At 32.2% G+C, this 19,592-nt stretch overlaps 1 protein-coding gene across 1 annotated transcript; it reads left to right on the top strand.

Moving 5' to 3' along the window:
- The first annotated feature begins 7,893 nt into the window (after window positions 1-7,893).
- On the top strand, window positions 7,894-17,749 carry LOC143201422 (odorant receptor 46a). Its single transcript, XM_076412467.1, has 6 exons — window positions 7,894-8,308; window positions 9,926-10,223; window positions 12,197-12,296; window positions 12,453-12,557; window positions 12,606-12,770; window positions 17,549-17,749. Exons 1-6 carry the CDS (start codon window positions 7,894-7,896, stop codon window positions 17,612-17,614), a joined length of 1,149 nt encoding a protein of 382 aa, XP_076268582.1. The 3' UTR covers window positions 17,615-17,749.
- Window positions 17,750-19,592: the final 1,843 nt, after the last annotated feature.

Here is a 19,592-nt window from a genome sequence, read left to right as displayed (position 1 = left end):
TGTTGTTGTTCTAATGTAATAATTCTAATTTCTTTATTTTGTTCATTATTTTGTTTTATTTTTATTTGCTGTGGTGAAGATCCTGGAGAAATATTTGCTTTTCTTTTTTTATTTTTAACCTTTATCCAGCCTACTTCCTTCTGCAATTCTTCTTCATCTGTTTCGTATGTAACAATTGGACTGCTTTTATTGGCTTGGTGGTTTACCGTTGTTTTGTCCTTGCCCTCAGAGCTTTGTTTATTTAGTTGTAGCTGGAGGGCATATATTTGTTTTTGCATATTAGTTAATGCAATTTCAAGAGTTTCCCGCGACGACTTTTCGTTTATCCACGCATTGTAGAGTGCCTGTTCGTTCTGGTTTCTAGTTGTGTTCTCTACATTCAAAACTGCAATATGTGATACGCGTGATGTCGAGTTCCATTTTTTCCCTTTTTTTTTGTGCAGTGTTCTCTTCCATATATTTTTTTACGTATTGTTGAAATAATATTGTTATTTTTATGTTTCAAATTATCCAACGCCGCATTTGTGGTGCAGATATTGAGTTTTCGACCCTTAAAATTTTATGGCATTTTGCATTTATTTTCTACTGTACTGACCTTTTTTCCGATCGCACTTTCACTTTTTCACCAGTCTTTAAAATGTTATTGTTAAACTTTTTTTTTAACGCCACATTTGTGACACAGTCGTTGCTTCGATGTTGTTTCGTTTCACTGACCGTCTCTCCGAATACGTCTTTACTCTGTGAAAGTCAAACGTCGACTAAATTTTATATAATAACTTAAAATAAATTGAAAAGGCGTGAGAACTGCTAGTTAAATTGTGTGAGAGGTACTACCTTTGGTGGAAATTTCAGAGCGCAGTACCGCTGGTAAAATAAGTTGAGAGGCAGTACCTCTGATGAATCTTCCATGGCGGGAGAACCGCTTGTTAAATTAGGTGAGAGGAAGTATCTGGTGAAGTTTCAGAGCGGCAGTACAGCTAATGAAATAAAATGAAAGGTAGAACATCCAGTAGAAATTTAAAGCAAAATCTGAAAGCCCCACCCCCACCCCTTCCAAAAAACTAACAAATAAATAAATTAATATAATAAAATACTTTAAAAAAAAGAGAGAGAGGGTGCATCCATTATATAAATTATTTTACAAATTCAATCAATTTTTAATATTCAATTAAAAAAAAAGCATTGTAATTTTTATAAATTTGGCTTATCCACTGTATCTTAATTTTCTTTTCAGATTTCTCAGCTCCTGTACTTTTATTGATAACAGTTTATTTCTAGGTAAATTTCGTTTCAGATTTTCCAGCACTCGTAATATTATCAGCAATAATTAATTTTACGTATAGTTCATTTCAGATGCTCCAGCGCGCTTTTTTTTCAGATTTTGCAGCATTTACATTATTATTATGAATATTTAATTGTTAGGAATGTTTCGTTTCGGATTTTCCAGCTCCTGAACTATTATTAATAATATTTGAATTTTAGATATATTTTATTTGAGATGCTCCAGCTCTTGTACTATTATTAAAAACAATTGATTATTAGGCGTTTCAGATTTTGCAGCACTTGCATTATTATTGTTAACATTTGATTTCTAGGTATATTTTATTTCAGATGTTCCAGCCTTATTATTAAAAATAATTGATTTAGAAAATGTGTATTTTTTTAGATCTTTGGGATATGATGCGAGGACGCCCCAATTTGCAGGATAGCCGTGTTAGCATTTAAACTATAGATATGGCCCTGTACAATCACAAGGTACTAAGTCAGCATAAACGAGCGCGACCAGCATCACGAGACGCTTCCAGAACAGTCTTCTTTTGTTCTTCTTTTGATTGAACCACATTGCCTTGTCTTACCTGTTGGATCAATAAATCAGTATTTTGTCGAGCATTTGCTTTCATTTAAAACAAATAAGGTCTTTTACTTATATTTTTTGTAGGAATGTTCGTCTGGTTGGTCGGAATATGTGGCTGTCGATGCGATTGTTTGTCCGAACACTCACTAATATTTTCTGGAAGGAATTCGTACGAGAACTGAAAACACTGGTTGAATAAATATTTGTTTGTTTAGATTAAATTGATACATGTAATCGACGGGAGAATGGACCTAACCTAATACGTTAAGTAAAGGAAGTATGGTAGAGCTGTGGAAGTTGTACCGATACAAGGGGGTACAGAAAAAAAGGGAGACGTCGTCGTGGTGAACTTTTATAGCGGGGAAAGGCATGGTACCAATACACCAGCGTTGCCAACCTTTGAACTTGCTGTAGATGAATGTGCGTTAGCCTAAAGGGTAGTAGCGGTCGCTACGTCACTCCCCTCCTAGTGGACCTGACGTGGAAGGTACCTCTATGTGGTGCGGGTTCCGGAGTGCACACGCAATTACGCAATGAATTGCCTAGGGACTCCTTATGAGATGGGGATCCCAACCTGAGCGAGGAGTTTGATGGGATCAGCTGTTGATAAAACTGCGTGGGACCCATTTTACCTGTTTATTAGCACCAGCGATTCACAGAGTGACGCTTTGATTACTTGCAGCTGACCATTTTAGCTAGACTTGGATGTTTACTGAAGTGAATCACGGCGATGTTTTTCGACCTCCTAAAGTTAAATCCTTTATTAGATGCTTTCTCGCTGCATCGTAACGTGGTGGATATACCGTGACCAAAAATGACGGTTAGTCCATTAACAAACTCTCTGTGTTTCACAACATGTCCGTCCTGAAAGAATACAATACACTTTCAACCAAATAAGTTCACAATACAACTAAATTTGTGACGTCAAAACGTTGCAATGTTGCCGCATAAACGCTGAGTTTTAATTCAGTTTGGCTTCGATATACAAAAAAATTCTAATCTAAATAAAATAATTGAAGAAAAATGTTTTCAAACATATTTAGTTTATTTTAACATTATAGTTTATCTAATACATATATTGCAGAAGAACTTTTTTTGTTCCAGAATGACCAGAACTGACTGTAAAATGGCTAGAACCAAATGGTCTTTTGCTGATGTCGCTTTAGGATCAGGGGATAGTGGATTGTTTTGTGGGTGACAGAGACTTTGGGATTACGTACGGATTACGACCGGGATTGTTGTAGCCCCATAAACCATGGGGCATTGAGTAATGCGCGGATTATTTTGGATTGGAACACTTGAAGTAGTGCAAGTTGTCTCTCAGAGATATACCTGTACCACACACGTACTCCAAGAGGCAGACTGGAAGGAAGCATTTTATACAGAGTCGCCTTCTGGGGGATTGGGAGTTTACTTTTTCTGTAGCGGAGTGGGAAGAGAAGAGTATAGACGCCATTGCCTTTGCAGATAACGTGCTGGATTTGATATGACCATTGGAACCTGCCGTCAAACTGAGACCAAGCCATGATACCTTCTGGAGCAAGGGATAGGATCTTAATCGATTTGGAGGCGGTAGGCGCGGAACTCCTTATTGCAGTGGAACAGAACAACCTGAGTTTTGCTCGGATTAACCTGCAGCCACTTGAATTTGTATTACGCAATCGCCTGGTTGAGTTGGACTTGGAGTCTGTTGCGAACAGCGTCGAGATTGTACCCAGTTTTAAATAAGGCTGCGTCATCTGCATAAAATGCTATGTGGGAATGTTTGTTGAGTGAGAAATCAGCCATGTACAGGTTGAACAGGGCAGGGCTAGTGGAGCACCTTGCGGAACTGTTGCGGTAACTTGTTTTCGAGAAGAGGTTCTGGGTCACCGATCCTCAGTTGAAAGGACGTACCGTTCAAGTATGAATCTATCAGGGAGATTAGGTCATTCGGTATACCAAGTTTTTTAGCTTTGAAAATTAAACCGACATGCACCTTGGTCGAAATCTTTGGAAATATCTAAAAAGGTGGCTCCAGTTTTTCGACCTTTTCTTAATGCCTCGTAGATTGTTGCTGCAACGCGAGCAGCTTGATGAAGGCTTGAATGTTTGGCATGGAAACCGAATTGTTCTTTTGGGATTATATTATGTGCGTCAGTGAAACTAAGCATATAATATCGGTTTTTCAGTAAGTTTGGAACGCGAACTAATCAGGCTGATGGGCTTATAGTCAGATGGATTGGACTTGGCTTTCCTTTTTGGAATGATAGAAACGAGCGCATGTTTCCAATTTTTCGGGAAATGATTTAAGCTCAGGATGGAGTTGATGATGTTAGCAAGCTCTGATAGTCTCTTGTTAGTTCTTTTCAGATTTTTATTTTTACACCATCTGGGCCTGGGACTTTTTTAGAAGACAGACGGTTTATTGAGAAGTGTTCGTCTCTGGTAGAGATTATGCTCTTCAGGAGATCGACTAATTGTAAATTTTTTCTCTTCAGATAGGGGATAGTGCAATTTATGATAGACAAGGTATGTTGAGGTGGGACAAAAGATGGAATGCATGGAATTTTTGCCGGTTTATAACCCGTAATTATAATATTTTTAAAAATTTTGCGTATGTTTGACTGCCGGATGTCTTTGAGAGGTCAGTTCGGTTTCAAATTCGATCTTATCAGACAGAATTTTGTGTCTTTTTAACTAGAATAAAACGAGAAGGAAAATATTGTCTGATTTTCAAACGAATGTACAAATTGCGGCAGGTAATACATTAAACATCTTGATGCCGGGTTCACAAAAAATATTTGAATAGACTATAAGTGGTCATACATCCCCATACACAAAAACTATAGTGTATAAACAACAATAGTTAGCTAATGAAATGATAAACTATCTTAAACAGCGAAAAACAACTCTTTGAAACAACATGCTCCACAATTCCGTTATCAGTCTATTTGTGATCGCCATTTATGCGACTTTCTGGGAAATACACAAATGCTCACTACATAAAGGCATTTTATTGCGAAGCACTGTAACTTTTTCACTTTCACTATACAACTTTTCGCGTTTGGATACACGGAAGAAATACTTACTAAACGCTATCCTGTAGGAGCAGGCTCTTCCTTAGTACCTAGTAACCTACCAGATTGTATTCCTAACTGGTGTTTTTTCTTCCTCTATGTATATGGTGCAATGTTCAACAATCGAAATCAAAAGTGTTCGTCGTTTTATGAATAATCTGAATGACCGGCTTGGACAATTCGGCTAAGCTTTCTATTGAAGAGAAAGTGCGAGTTTCCAGGAAATAATTATATGGATTAGAGGATAAATAACATATGGGTGAAATTAAATTTAAAATAGATTGAATTTGAGTTAACAAAGTATTATTATTTAACAGCAAAAACCCTTTTGCCACATTTTCATACAAACACACCGATAATTCAAATTATCATGTAAAAATAGTTTAATTTCCATAGCTCTCGTTTAACTTATACAAAAATTTATATTAGATTTGCCAATGATGCGACATATAACATTTAAGGACATCTATGCTATGATATTTACTTTACGTATTACCTGTTTCCTTATATTCGGACCTAAAAGCATCAAATTTTTGTGTCAAATCTAAATTTCCATACAGTTCTTGTTCTAGGAACAATTGCTATTACTGTTACTCGGCCCGATATTTTTTAAGAACAGACTATGAAACTGAAACGATGAATGTGCGAAAATAATTAAAAACCCAGCTCAGTCTCTCAAATAACTTTCAGATAGCTCAGCAGTTACTCAATCAACTGTTTCCAGTCACTTATATGTCCTATATGTTGTTAAAAATAAAGCGAGAAAATATTGCGTATTGTGACTAGCGATGAAAAGTAGGTATACTACGACAATGTTAACTGCAAAAAATCATGGGTTAGACCAGGAGAATCATCCATATCCAAATGAGCAAAGTCTTTCTGCGAATATGGCATGATGCAACAAACATTGTGACAGATTCACTATTATAGTTTGAATGGAAAGTTCTGTCGTACCTAGCGTATTCACCAGACATAACGTTTCCTGGCCACAATTGGTTCAGCTCGGCTGGAGAAATTTTTATTTTTAATACAGTAAAATATTTTTGTTTATATAAATTACACCATTTTTTTCTCAATAAAGATAATACTACCTATTACCTATTTTAAACCAATCAACCACTAAATTAGCCTGGAAATAAAATATTTAATAACATTCTGTTATTAAATACATACAACATAAAACAAGGTGATAATTAAAATTCATAAACGGATATGCAATGAAACATAATATAACAGCCACCAGCACAATTGTAACAGAAAATAAATATTCGCTATTAAAGCAGAAATATGTCATTATTTCATGTTTAAACGCTTTGATATTCAAGACAATTAAATCATTAAAAAATAGGTCAACATAATTAACGTATTTACTCTGAAGCAAAATAATAAAAAATAATGTACCTTCTGGTTCTTGTTTTGTCTTGTTTGTGATTGGGAAGGACCCACTTACAGTGCTTGATTTTGTAATTTCATTTCAAGTGTACTTTATGGTATTTAGTAAGAATAGGATATTGACTAAAGAACTTGTCTTAAATTTTATATTGCAAATGGAATTTCATTTGTCAAATCTCTAAAGTAATTATGGTAGAAATATGAATCTAATTTAGCAAAAACACAACACATGAACGATAAGCTGGAAGATATTTCCCACTCTAATCCTCCATCAACGTGTTCAGTGAAGAAAATACGAAATTTGTAGAAGGAATACTCTTTTTGGCGTCACTACAAGACTTATGGATCAATCACTTATTAATTTGATGGCCTCGACTATTTCTCTATCAACATCTCAAAATACCAGTTAAAAGCCAGTCATCTTTAAAGGCAATAAACGATTTTTATTATTACATCTATTATTCCGTTGTACTTGCGTCAATGTTTCTTAAATGAAAATTAAATTTTTGTTTAAAATTTAAGACAAATACTTATACACTGAACAAATTCGTCTAGTTTGGTTCGCTTGAAACGTCCTGCATGTTAGTAACTATATTTCTTCTACATTACCGTGACTTAATAATCTTATTTCATGTTTTAAGACAAAACCTTGGATAACTTCGTAAATCCAATTTAACATTGAATTAAATGTTGACAATTATATATTATGTTAGGCTATACCGAATCTTAGATGCTTGCATTGGATACTTAATTTATTCTATGAAAGCGTTACCAAAATGTCGAGATATTCATTTACAATAATCCGGCCGGTAATGTGAATCTGATGACCAGCTGAATACCATGATATTTCTGGCCAAATTATAAAGGAACCTACCCCATGCTTTCAGAGGACACTGCATTTTTTACTGTATTTGTTTGATATGTTGTAATCTATATATTACATATATTTTATATTTTTAATAAATTAAGCAAAATTGTTATAATATGTTTAAATAACGTCATACAAATATTTATAAAGCTGGCTTGGTTGGCGCAGTGGTAAAGGCGGCTGGACGGTCCACCTACTGTTGGTATAGTGGCAGGTCCGAATCATGCTGGGGCATGGTCGTAAATTTATGTCTGTGATTATATAACATTTGTAATTGTCCTAAATGGGAGTGCAAAATCCGACAAGGAAAATGATTGCAGTCACGCCAGTTGGCTGGATAAGACTGGATGTCTTCTGGGATGACTTCTAATTTGGTCACTCACCAGTCGGTAGGCTAATGCCTAGGAGCCCACATTAAACAGTAGGTAAAATCCAGATAAACCCTCGTCGGTAAAAGGAGAATTTAAAATATATGAAAAAAAATATTTTATACATATAGGAAGAATTAGGACATATGAAATATTAAGTAAACAATTTATTAGATAAATACAATTTAATCGAATTAAAATTAATTGAACATTGAATCAAATAATTGATGCATTAACAAGTAAGTAGTTTTAGTTTTTTGTCTCGCTCTATATGTATATTCTTATTAACAAGCCAATTATAAAACACGCTCAGATAATTTTAAAGAGGCATTAAAACACTCGTGTGGCATTATGTTTAGGTTGTTGGAACATCAGAAAAATCTGTTATCGTTTACAGCTCTATGGCCTAAACGCAAACCAAATTTAACTTATAAAATGCGTCTATGCGTCAGTTTATTAATTACAAGTTTGTTGTTTCTTTCAATGACAATCAACACTATCTACAATAGACATAATATCGTAAAACTATCTGAGAGTTTTTTTATCTTTATCAGCGTGATTAGCTCACAAATTAAAATTTTTCTGCTGGTCTACAATAATAAGAAATTCCTGGAGTTACTCGACCATTTAGAAACTGAGAATTTCTCTGATTTCTTATGTATATACGGAGATTATTTTGATGGCACCTGTGTATTTTACAAGAACGTGATGAGTTTTTATGAAATCGGACTCTTGGGTTGTGTATTTCTCTATAGTTTTATTCCAAGTAAGTAGTGGCATATATTAGATACTTTTATGCATTCTGATCATTTGTTTTAACATTAAAAAAGCGTTTATTAAGAAATATTGGTGTAACCGCATAGAACCAGCTTATTCATGTTGTTTAATAAACTGTTTCCAGACGTTTACATCATGGCGATACTGCTTGGTTATATCTCAATTGTCGGTTTTGGTTTCAACGATGTAAAAGCGGTGATATTGATAGCAATGACAAAGAACCAGAAGCTAAGGAAACGAAAAAGTTTAAATTATAAGACTTATTGAATAACGACTCAGCTGAAACTCACAAAAAACTTTCGAAACAGCTCAATAATTGATGAATCCACAGCTGCCAAATGATTTAAGAGGATAGAAAGGATGTAAAAAGAGCGAAAATGGCTACAACATGAATACACTTCCGAAAAAAAAGCTTTCTGGTGCGTATTGGTACTGACTGGAGAACTATTGGACAATCCCATGCGCAGAAACTCATGGTATAGTCCAGGAAAGCCGGAATATTTATACCCGTAAAGTACTACTCTGCATATAATAAAATTAACAAGATGTAATTAGCGTTATGAACTATCGACGGCAAATAGTCAAAATAGTCAAAAGTCGTAAAAATGCGGAAGTAGTCGATAATCAAAAAACTAGAGGCTGAACATAGTAATTAGTATTTCAGTCAAATAGTCGTTTCGACTGCTTTTTTATTCGTGATATCAGATCGAGATATATGAATTCCCCCCCGTATAAATTTTGGAAGATAGAATGAGGCTGCGCTGTGCTGTACAGATGAAGTGTGAAAAAAGTAATGGAATAATCCAAATATGTTTCATTATATTTTAATATTTGGAAAGTAACTATAACGTAATATAACAAAGGTTATATATTCATTCAACAACATTTAAACATTCCAACGTGTGCTTACGAATGTTTTATTTCAACCGTGCCATAAGTGAAACAAAGAGGTACATATTCCTTCTCGAATTTTGTGTGGGAAAGAAAAGGAAAGAGATAGCATAAATTCAATCAAAAATATTTTACGATTTATAACTCAAAATATTGTTATTTTTACCCAATTACATTAATAAATAATCTAGAAAAATAGAATTTCAAATTTCTGCTATATTAATGTACAATATATTGTTATTGATAACCATACTATAAACAAAACATAAAACCATATATATTAGATAGAAATCTAAGAATTAATTTGGCATATTATTTTCAAGGTATAGGACCACAAAGCCAGAACATTAAAAACTAATTGAACGAAACTAGTCCGACCTAAAATAGCGACTGGGAGTACTCGACTAAAATAGTCGATAATAAAAAGTAGTTAAATCAGTCGGACTGGAAATAGCGACTGAATATAGATAACTGAAACAGTTGACAGTAAAAAGTAGTAAATTATTAAACAGTCGATACTAGTCTCAGTCTATCGTTTCCACCGCTAGTTGTAAAGTATTACGAGCTATTAAAATCGAATGACACTGTTACTACAGATCTTTACCGACGCAATGCAATTAAAAATGTTACAAACTGGTTGGAGCTGTTGATATTCTTAATATTTAATTTATTTATTTAATCTTTAATTATGATCCATTAATAGCAATTTTCTTAGTTTTAGAGCATAAAAGCTTACCATCAGATTTTCCATTCTTCAATGAAGGCCTATTTCATTACCCATTCTACATATTCGAAGTTATCGCTATTTCAATATCTGCATTCATTAATATGTCCTTAGATCTACTGGCCCTTGGGATAATATATATTGCGGCAATTCAGTTAAGTATACTAAATAAAAAACTACAAGATATAGATAAGAACATCAAAAGACGAAGTCAGAGCTGCAATGATGTGGAAAATCTTACTCTGATTTATTTAAATAACTGTTGCCAGCATTATGTAGATATCGAAAAGTGAGTATTAATATGATTTAAGTTGTTTTAAGCTAATTAAAGTGAAAAATAACAATTCTTATTATTTTCTAATGTTGGTGTTTTTTCCGCAAACTGGTTAATTTCTTCGCTGGTCGTTGGTAGTCATCGGATTTCTTTCTGCAACGCCTTAGTCGCATATGGTAGGTCCACATTGGTTTCAAAATATGTTTATGTAATAATAATTTGTTGTGGAAAGATCTGATTTTCGTACAAACAACCATTTTTTACCACATTTCCTTGAGTCATACTCTCATGCCATATTCTGCTCGATTCCTTTTAACATGCTCTTTCCACCTGAACACCATTCAGGATCATGCCCAAGTATTTTGCTGTTTCGTATTCGGAATTACTCCAAAATTAATTATCACTAGCAGGTAATCTATTTTCTGTATATGAAATTCACACGTGTAGACTTCGTAGCATTTAATTTTATTAATCATTTCTTAGTCTACTCCGTAATGCTATTGAGAGCTGTTTGTAATGGATTTACAGTTGTCTTAATGTTGTTAATTGTAACAGATCAATTGAAAAGCCCCCGGCCTACCATAGTAAAACATATTTTTTGGCAAAATTCGTTTTATTTTTCAACATAATTCTCCTCAAGGATGATAGACTGATTGTAGCGTACCTCCAACTTTTCGATACCATTATTGTAGTACGATTTGTCCCTTGCTCCAAATAGGCCTCAGTTTCGTCGATCGTCTCTTCATTCGATGATAATTTCTTCCCAGTGAGCATTCTTTTGAGATCTCAGAACAGGAAGTAGTCGCTGGGGGCCAGATGTGGAGAAAACTGTTGATGAGGAAGCAATTCGAAGCCCAATTCATGAATTTTTGACACAGTGTATTGTCTTGATCAAGCAGCATTTACTTTTTCAAATGGTCCAATAACGCTATGTAATAGTCGCTCTTGATTATCCTTCTTTTTTCAAGGCCATTAATGAAAACTCTTCCATGCGCATCCCAAAATACGGACGCCATAACCTTGCCAGCTGACTGTTGCGTTTTCCCACGCTTTGGAGCCAGTTCATCGTGTGTAGTCCACTTGGATGACTGTCGATTGGACTTTGGAGTGGAATGATGGGAGCCATGCTTCATCCATTGTCACATATCGACGCAAAAACATGGGTTTATTACGCCTGATTATATTCAAACACTGCTCCGAATACATTTGGTTCGAACAGCTAATACATTTGGTTGAGTTTAAGCCCAAGCTGTTTGCGTTATGTCACTATATGTTTTCCTATGTCAAATGTCGATCAAAATGCATTCCCATATATTCAGCGTTGTCTGCTTGCGGAAATTCATTATTATTAAATATTACTGAGGGGCAAGTTCTTCTACAAAGGGTGAATGTCAAATGGGTAGATTTTTGTGTCATGTGCTTTGATACGGCACATTTTTAGCCACAACTCAACGTTGTCCCACTTAGGCGGGATTCAAATTTGAATATTATATTGTATCTTGACTAATCTAAGGAGATAATAATTATTCTGGAAATATTTTATTATCGCAATACGAATTATTTGTTTGAATTGTTAATCCGGTTTATGTAGGATAGTTTTATCGGCAGGTACACTGCTCTGTTACCATTTTTCTTGTTATCTGCTTTGTTGCAACGAGCTCTGTTATTGGGAAAGTTTGCTACTGCGATTTGGAAAATGACCAGAAAAAAATCCGTTTCCGTATTTAGTTCTGCAGTTGTTTAAGCACAATATTTCATTTATTTTTTTTCTACACCCATGAAAATTTGTCCATAGCTTTGTTAGTGATGGCAAAAGCGAGGCAACAGTGCATTTTATCTGTAAAAGAATCCTAAGAAATAACGAAATAATTCAAAAGAAATACTTCCACATCGTATCGCTGTTTAGTGGAGATTTTCAGCTCAAGACATCTTTACGCAATTACCGATACTGTAATATACAACATATAGCTTAAATTTGTGTTTTTTAGATATATTTATCTAACAACTGAATTATTATCTATTCACATTTTTGCTAATATTGGTGGATACGTCATAGCTTTATTCAACTCGGCGTTACAGCTCATGGAGGTAATTGATTTTAACTTTTCTATAATAAATGTGTGTCGATATTTAAATTAATTAAAAATCATAAAAATATCTAAAGTCATATAAACCTTTAACAAAATTACAGCCGAGTCAGTCTCAGTTATAGAATAAAAATACCTAACTCTAATTAAATTTCAGTTAACTCCATTTAGCCTTCAGGCTCTAGGTATCTTCACCTATGCTGTCATGGTCCTATTCCAATCAGCTGCTTACTGTTGGTTCGGTAATGAGGTTTATACAGAGGTAAATGTCTTCACGTAACTAATATGATTAATGTTGATAATATAACAGCTATTACAGAGCATGGAAATAAATAACTCCTGCTACAATAGCGAATGGTATAATCACGGTCAGGATGTTAGGAGAACTATGCTTATTTTAACGGAAAGAGCGAAAAAACCATTTGAAATAAAAGGATGCAGATATGTGGTCCTATCTTTTGATACTCTTATAGCGGTAAGTATGGAAACCACCCACCAAATAATTGTTTAAATATCTATGGTGCAAAACGCCATATCGCCAAACATTGGATCCATTCGTATAGTTTTCTTTCTTAAACTAAGCTATTTGTAGCTATTAAAACACATACATTTATCTGATGAAGGTGATAAACTTTGTTATAGTAAATAAATGTTTGTTTTAAAATGCAAATCACGGAAATGTAAATATTATCACTTACGAACAAATAACAAATGATCCAAATGGCATCAGCTTCCCTTTAAAAACGATAAAAATTAAACAAAGTACAATATGAAGCTAATTTACTTAAATTAATTGTTTGAGAATATTTCATTTCATCAAATTTCTGGGTTAGAGCAGGATTTGGAAAGAGCAGGTAACTTTGGAAAACAATGCGCCATATTGGCCTTCATACCATGGAAAGGAATATCTTTGTCTCGTTTTTACATTTATTCAATTTTTTTCCTAGCTCTTTAAAAAATTTTTAAACCACACAAAACCACATTTACTACAACTAAAACTAAAAAATACTACAAAGTATGTAAAATTTACAAACAAAAATACATACAAACTAATATCACCAAAAATCTCGGGTTAAGTTTCAGATCAAAATATAGGACAAAATAAGTGAATCTGTAATTTGCGCCAACTTTTATACCTCCGGCCTTATGGTGTTTCTGTGTGTTTGTTTCTGAAACATATATAAACAAGTCCCCTAAGATCTCCGTTTAAGTATAATTTTTCTATGATAGTAAACACACAAGAGACAGACTTAGAATGCGATCTCCCATGTATAAAGTCGTAACCAAGATTTGTTCGTCCGAGGTACCTGAGAGCGCACAAAGACGGGTTATTTACTACAAGGGAAAATTAAAAACAGGATAAAACATACTATTTACATTACAGGAGGAAATAAAAAATCAAATTTTAATAACATATTTTATTTATGTACTAGTTGATATTTGTGTAAAATATTATCAAAATATATCAAAAAACAATATCTAATCTGATAATTAATAATTTATTTTCTAATTATGCGTTGTTATTATAAATAAATATTTTATAACATAAGAAACTATAAATTAAAAAAATAATTGTTCAAAATATGCTTAAAAAATGCAATATTTAAATTTAGTGAATATAGTAAATCCATGTTACAAGTTTGGTTACGGAACCGCCTTTTCTTCTTTATATATTTTTTTATAGGAATTGATTTGGATACTATCCATATTATATGTATGCACAATTTTCCAGTTGCCCTTTGTAATCCTATCTTTTTTTCAACTACCAGAATGGGCAAACTTAATTATTATATTTCTTATTACATTGTCCTTGCTTATTATGTTGTACACAATTAATGATTTCCAAAAAAAACACATTTTGCTGACAATAGCTGAACCAACATTTTCGTTATATTTGATTATGTTCATTCCTTTGCTAATAAAGTTTGGAGATATATTTCCACAAAAATGAATTAAAATAGATTCCTGGTACCGTTAAATATCATTTAAATAACAGCGAAATAGGATAAGAGCAGAATTATAGAAATATATGTATATATAATAATTCTTGCTTGCATTATTGTCTATATATGTGGTTTCACTTGTTGGTATTATACTGTCCGGTTATTATCAACATGAAGTTAAAGGCAGAGATTCGTGTGTTTCAAAAGCATCTGCGGGAGAAACATGTGTTATAATTTTGTCTTCAAAGGTCTCAATGTTTTTCCTTTGAAAAAATATGATATTTGAACTTATTTATAATTTTTTTTGAGGGTTCTAATGGGGCCTGAGCAACTGCTGATTACAATATTTAACTTGTAGCCATATTTTCCTTCGATAGATTAAGACATAGTATCTGTGAATATACACATTTTTATGTATTTCAATTAAATTATCGATGTAGATTTTACTGTAATACTTATTTGTAAAACTACCATTAGGGATTCCATCATAGATAAGCAATAATATTCCACATTTGGATCCATAATCATCTAGTATGTCTGAAAAGCAAAGAATAAAGCTTCCTGTTCGCAAAATTCACGTAAAATATCATAAGAGTTTTCCTGAAGGATATCATTACTTGCTATTAAAAACCGTTTGTGTGCTAGAGCAGAATTGTTCTGAAAATAATTAATTTTATTTCAACATTTATATCCTGGAAAATAACACTTACAATATGATTTCGCTTCCTTACAATGATATACAAAAGTAGAAAACAAAACAAATATAATTTGTCACAAAATTATCACCACATTTCAAACATAAAGGAAGAAAAGGAATGTATAATCTTTCTACCTCCGGCCCTCTAGTGGATCGGACGTGCAAAACATGGCTACGAGTGTGTCCGTTTAATTTTTCATTGTATATTTATATGTTTAATGGATTGAGAATTAAACGGAGTGTACTAAAAGTAAAAGTAAACAAACTATACAGGTGCAAATAAAAAGAATAAGAGCCCAATTCCAGGCAAAATTAAAATATCCTTTCACAACGCCTTCTCTTTTTCGTATTTGTTTAGTGCCACCAATTATATGGGATCTAATAGAGTCCTATCTTCTTTTGATATATTAAAGGTCACTTTAAATCCTTCACTGTTAATATTATATTAACTTGATTAAACATGATCAACAAACAAAATCCAATGAACACCTCATAACAACTTTTAAAATTTGGTCTTGAAAATCATTATGGCTTGGACAGTTAAAACATTTAAAACGTTTGTGTTTTTTTTAAATATCTCTCAAAATAACTGATATTTTATTTTATGACAAAACCTAAATATCAAAATTTAAGGATTTACAAACAGTCTTGTTGAAGTTGTTCATTTTGGACCTGAGCGGCTGCATCGCTTCTATGAAATCAATATCAAGTATTTGATCTGTGGAACTAGTTAATATAGAATGTAGACAAATATTGCATTTTTCAGCAGTTTTGGTAAATAGCCTTAAATATAGACTACTGTGCAGCATTCCACTCTTGCTTTCCTAAGAGCAAAATTCTTTGGAACTGAAAATATAGACTCAACAGGTGGTTTAACAACCTCTGGTGATACTAGACCTCTCGTTAAAAAAGAATATAAGTTCTCTAAAGTTCCAACATGTTCATTTTCTTTTCAATTTGCTCTGGGAGAATGATGTGAAAAAAATTAAGTGATCGTGAATGCTTCAAGAGTTTAGACAAAATAGATTTCTTTAAGGAAATAAATCCCCTAAAAGTAGCAATTAAATTTTTAATTGATGGCACCGTAAAAATACTTTCTTCAAGGCAATAAAACTTGGCACTATTTAAATATAGAATAGCTCTATCTATTCCAAAATTATTGAACACTCTGATCATTGTTCTAAAAAGTTAAAGTATTACAAATATTTCAACGATATTTTGCAATTAAAAATAGTGTATACTAGTGATAATTATACAGTTATCTTAATTGTTACCTCCTTGCAAGACTTCTTTATATGGAGACATTACATTGACAGCATACGAACAACTTGGTAGATTAATTGAATTAATATTCTCATTATTACCACTACCATCTTCATAAGTAGGTTGATTTTCTGTAAATAAATAATAGAAAAACAGACATGTAGTAGATAGACAATTTTATAGGTACCTGATAAAACAATGTTGGATATGCATTTACCCTAATACCTGTTCGTGAAGGAAGGGTAATTCTAAGTGATGACGTTGATATATTTGCATTGTGATTAATTCTGATGATTTACTACAATTCATTCGATCAACACCCTTTTGGAAAAGAGCGAGATCATTTTTTGGCAAACGATGTCTAATTTCGGTAGTAGGTTTACACCCAGGTACACTACATCTTTTACTACACGGATGCATTGTAACCACTTTTTTATATTATTACTCCATGATGATTAATGTAAAACAGAAAATATGCACAACATAAAACGAATATTTCTTGATCCAAACAAATATTAAAACTTCCAAACAACAAAAATGGACGCCCATCGAAAATGATGGCTTCGCACAATTTGACCAACCAGGTTCCAGTTTAGTGGCGGCTCCAGCAATTTAAACTAGCCAATCACCATTTGCGATCACAGCGCTACGGTTGTTCGAACTAAGCAAAACATTTCCCCAAGGCCACCTATACCGTGAAATTTCTATTTTTCTAATATATTATGTACATGTATAACCACCATGGTAATATTACATGTGTAATGTTGCTCATGTGAGTTCAATTTGTATATATAAAAAAAATTTAAAAACTATTTCGGATAAAATTTTCTCAAAATATTTACAATTATATGTAGGATTAGGAAGGAATAATTATGCCAAATTTAAATTTAATAGAGTGTATAGTCGGAGATTTTATGATTATATTTTACTAACACGTCACTCATTGAAGTTCCAATAAGTTAATACTGATAACTTTAAGGAGCGATTGTCAAAATTTCGATAAAATCGGACATCTAACTTATAGTTACGATTTTCTTGATAAATATTCAAAACAATGAACTGTCATAATTTTATTTAAATCGATATTAAATTGCTTTTATTATTTAATGGCTAATGTAATAGCTAGTAGCTGTTTATACATATATATATATATATATATATATATATATATATATATATATATATATATATATATATCTCCATTTACAACACCATGAAATGTCAATTTTAAAAAGGCGGATAAAAAAAAAGTATTTTCTTGTTTCATTAGTTAAGTCTGGAACTCATTGAATGATGTTTCTTATTAATTATATTAGAAGCGAACTAACTCTTAATAAATTACTCTTGCAGATTGTAAAATGGTCTTATTCTGTCTTCACGGTACTTAGAAGTACAATGCAGGACCCAGTACAATAAACACGCTTCAATACACCACCAACCAATACCCTCTAATAATGAAGCCAATTTTCCACTACTCACTATAAAAAACGACTTGGCTTTTACCAAAATTTTTATTTCAAGATAATAAAACATTTTTAAATATGAAATATTAATAATAAAAATTAAAATATCAAAAAAAAGTAATTCTTACAGAATGTATTTTTTAAAATATCACTTTATAACGCAACTGTTATCGTTAAGGCTTTCCGCACAATATATACACATTATGTCTTTAACTGATCATTGGATTTCATTTAATTAAACGCCTATTTGTCGTAAGTTTCATTGTTTATGGCATCATATTCCATAAAACAAAAACAATCACAAGAAAATGATGATTGTTTTATTCAGAATACTACATCAAAAATAATTTGTTGCATTAATTTTACTTTCAAATTTTGATCGAAAAATGACACTAAAAACAAATAGAATTATTGATTTATATTACTTGATTGTGTCAGTTGATGCGCTAACTTATATAGAACAAATATATTAACCATGAATATAATTGCAGTTACAATATCTGCTACCAGATAAACCATAAAATAAAATAATAGTGTTAATGAATGCTACTAGATCAAAAATATCAAGTTGTAAAACAAGTATTCACACATATAGGGTACTTAGGTGAAAAATCAAAATTCAAAAGATAAACGTCCATAATATGGGAATATATAATATGTGATACTGAAATATATTATATTTGATATCAATGTTGTTTAATTTTCCTCATCATTAATGTTTTGATTACCTAAATTAAAAGCTTTTACTTCTAATATTTTAAGTTATTTTTGGTTATTTAGTGAGGCAAAATATATATTAATAAATTTAAACAACATAATAAGTAAGTATCCATTGATGCAAGTTTGATTTATTTTGAATGTTAAATTTGAAAAATTAAAGCTTTTCTTTTATTTCCACTAATTGCGGTAAAATCTTCATACATCACTAAACTAAATTTAAAAGGAATAACATTCCTTTTATTTTTGTCCTCAGATGCCCCACAATCATTTATGCATAATTGGGTCAGAGACGATAGCAAAAAAACCTCGCCATCCAGGACTATACAAGTTTCTATTGGCTAGGACTATACATACGCCCTTGTACTTATCTAACAGGACAGTTTTCACAACTCGCGTCCTTTTCTACCATGTCTTCCATACTACAGTCTTAGTTGTGGTTAGATGTCATTTTTAGGTTAATTTTGTATTTACATTTTGTTGAGGTAATATAATTATTTCATAAGCAAAATTAGCAGCAGATAATGTGAAAATAAGCGTATAAGGTATGAATTATTAGTAAAATATTATCATTTTATAACACTATAATTTGGTAGATTGTTATGGAACAAAGGATATGTTAAATAATATGGAAGCAGAACTTATTTGAAGATTATTTAGCAATAATAATTTGTTTTCTTTAATTTAATTTCAGAAAATACCTTTACAGGTATCTTTTGAATCTGGGAAAAATATTATTATTGAAAAATTTAAATCTGGTATAACAACAGATAGAATTTTATCAGACGTAAGACAAATAGATATCCAACAAATGCAAAGGATAAATATCATTAATAAAGATGATCTATCATATTTAATTAGGTCTAGTTAGAGGTCCTAATGAAATGATCCCTGTTGATTTAAAAATAAAAGAGCGGAATGCAAATGGGAAAAATTTTTTATTCTTTTATAAGGGAGAAGGTAATACATTTGTCTTATAATTGTGCTTTAGGTGTGTATGATTTTTGTTATAGGTGAAATGCATAGTATTCTAAAAAACGAAGATTTTACTTTGGTTTTTATGAATAGAATAATGGAAGAAAAATTGAAATGCATAGGTATATCTGTAGATGTCCAGAGTATACGATAAAAAACACTCTGTGCAGGCAGGTGCATTAATTATTTTGCAGATAATGTAGAAAGTGCTCTAGGAGAGCAGTCAGTGATTAAATCGC

The sequence above is a fragment of the Rhynchophorus ferrugineus genome, unplaced genomic scaffold, assembly GCF_030347505.1.
Source record: "Rhynchophorus ferrugineus isolate W39M unplaced genomic scaffold, kcgeb_rfMv2 rfM8, whole genome shotgun sequence".
NCBI classification, from domain to species: domain Eukaryota; kingdom Metazoa; phylum Arthropoda; class Insecta; order Coleoptera; family Curculionidae; genus Rhynchophorus; species Rhynchophorus ferrugineus.
This window is presented reverse-complemented; position numbering and strand designations above follow the sequence as displayed.

Coding starts and splice junctions, on each gene's coding strand:
- LOC143201422 (XM_076412467.1), top strand. CDS start 7,894: ATGTTTAGGTTGTTGGAACATCAGAAAAATCTGTTATCGTTTACAGCT. Junction 10,224..12,196: donor CATTATGTAGATATCGAAAA/GTGAGTATTAAT, acceptor TGTGTTTTTTAG/ATATATTTATCTAACAACTG. Junction 12,297..12,452: donor CGGCGTTACAGCTCATGGAG/GTAATTGATTTT, acceptor ATTAAATTTCAG/TTAACTCCATTTAGCCTTCA.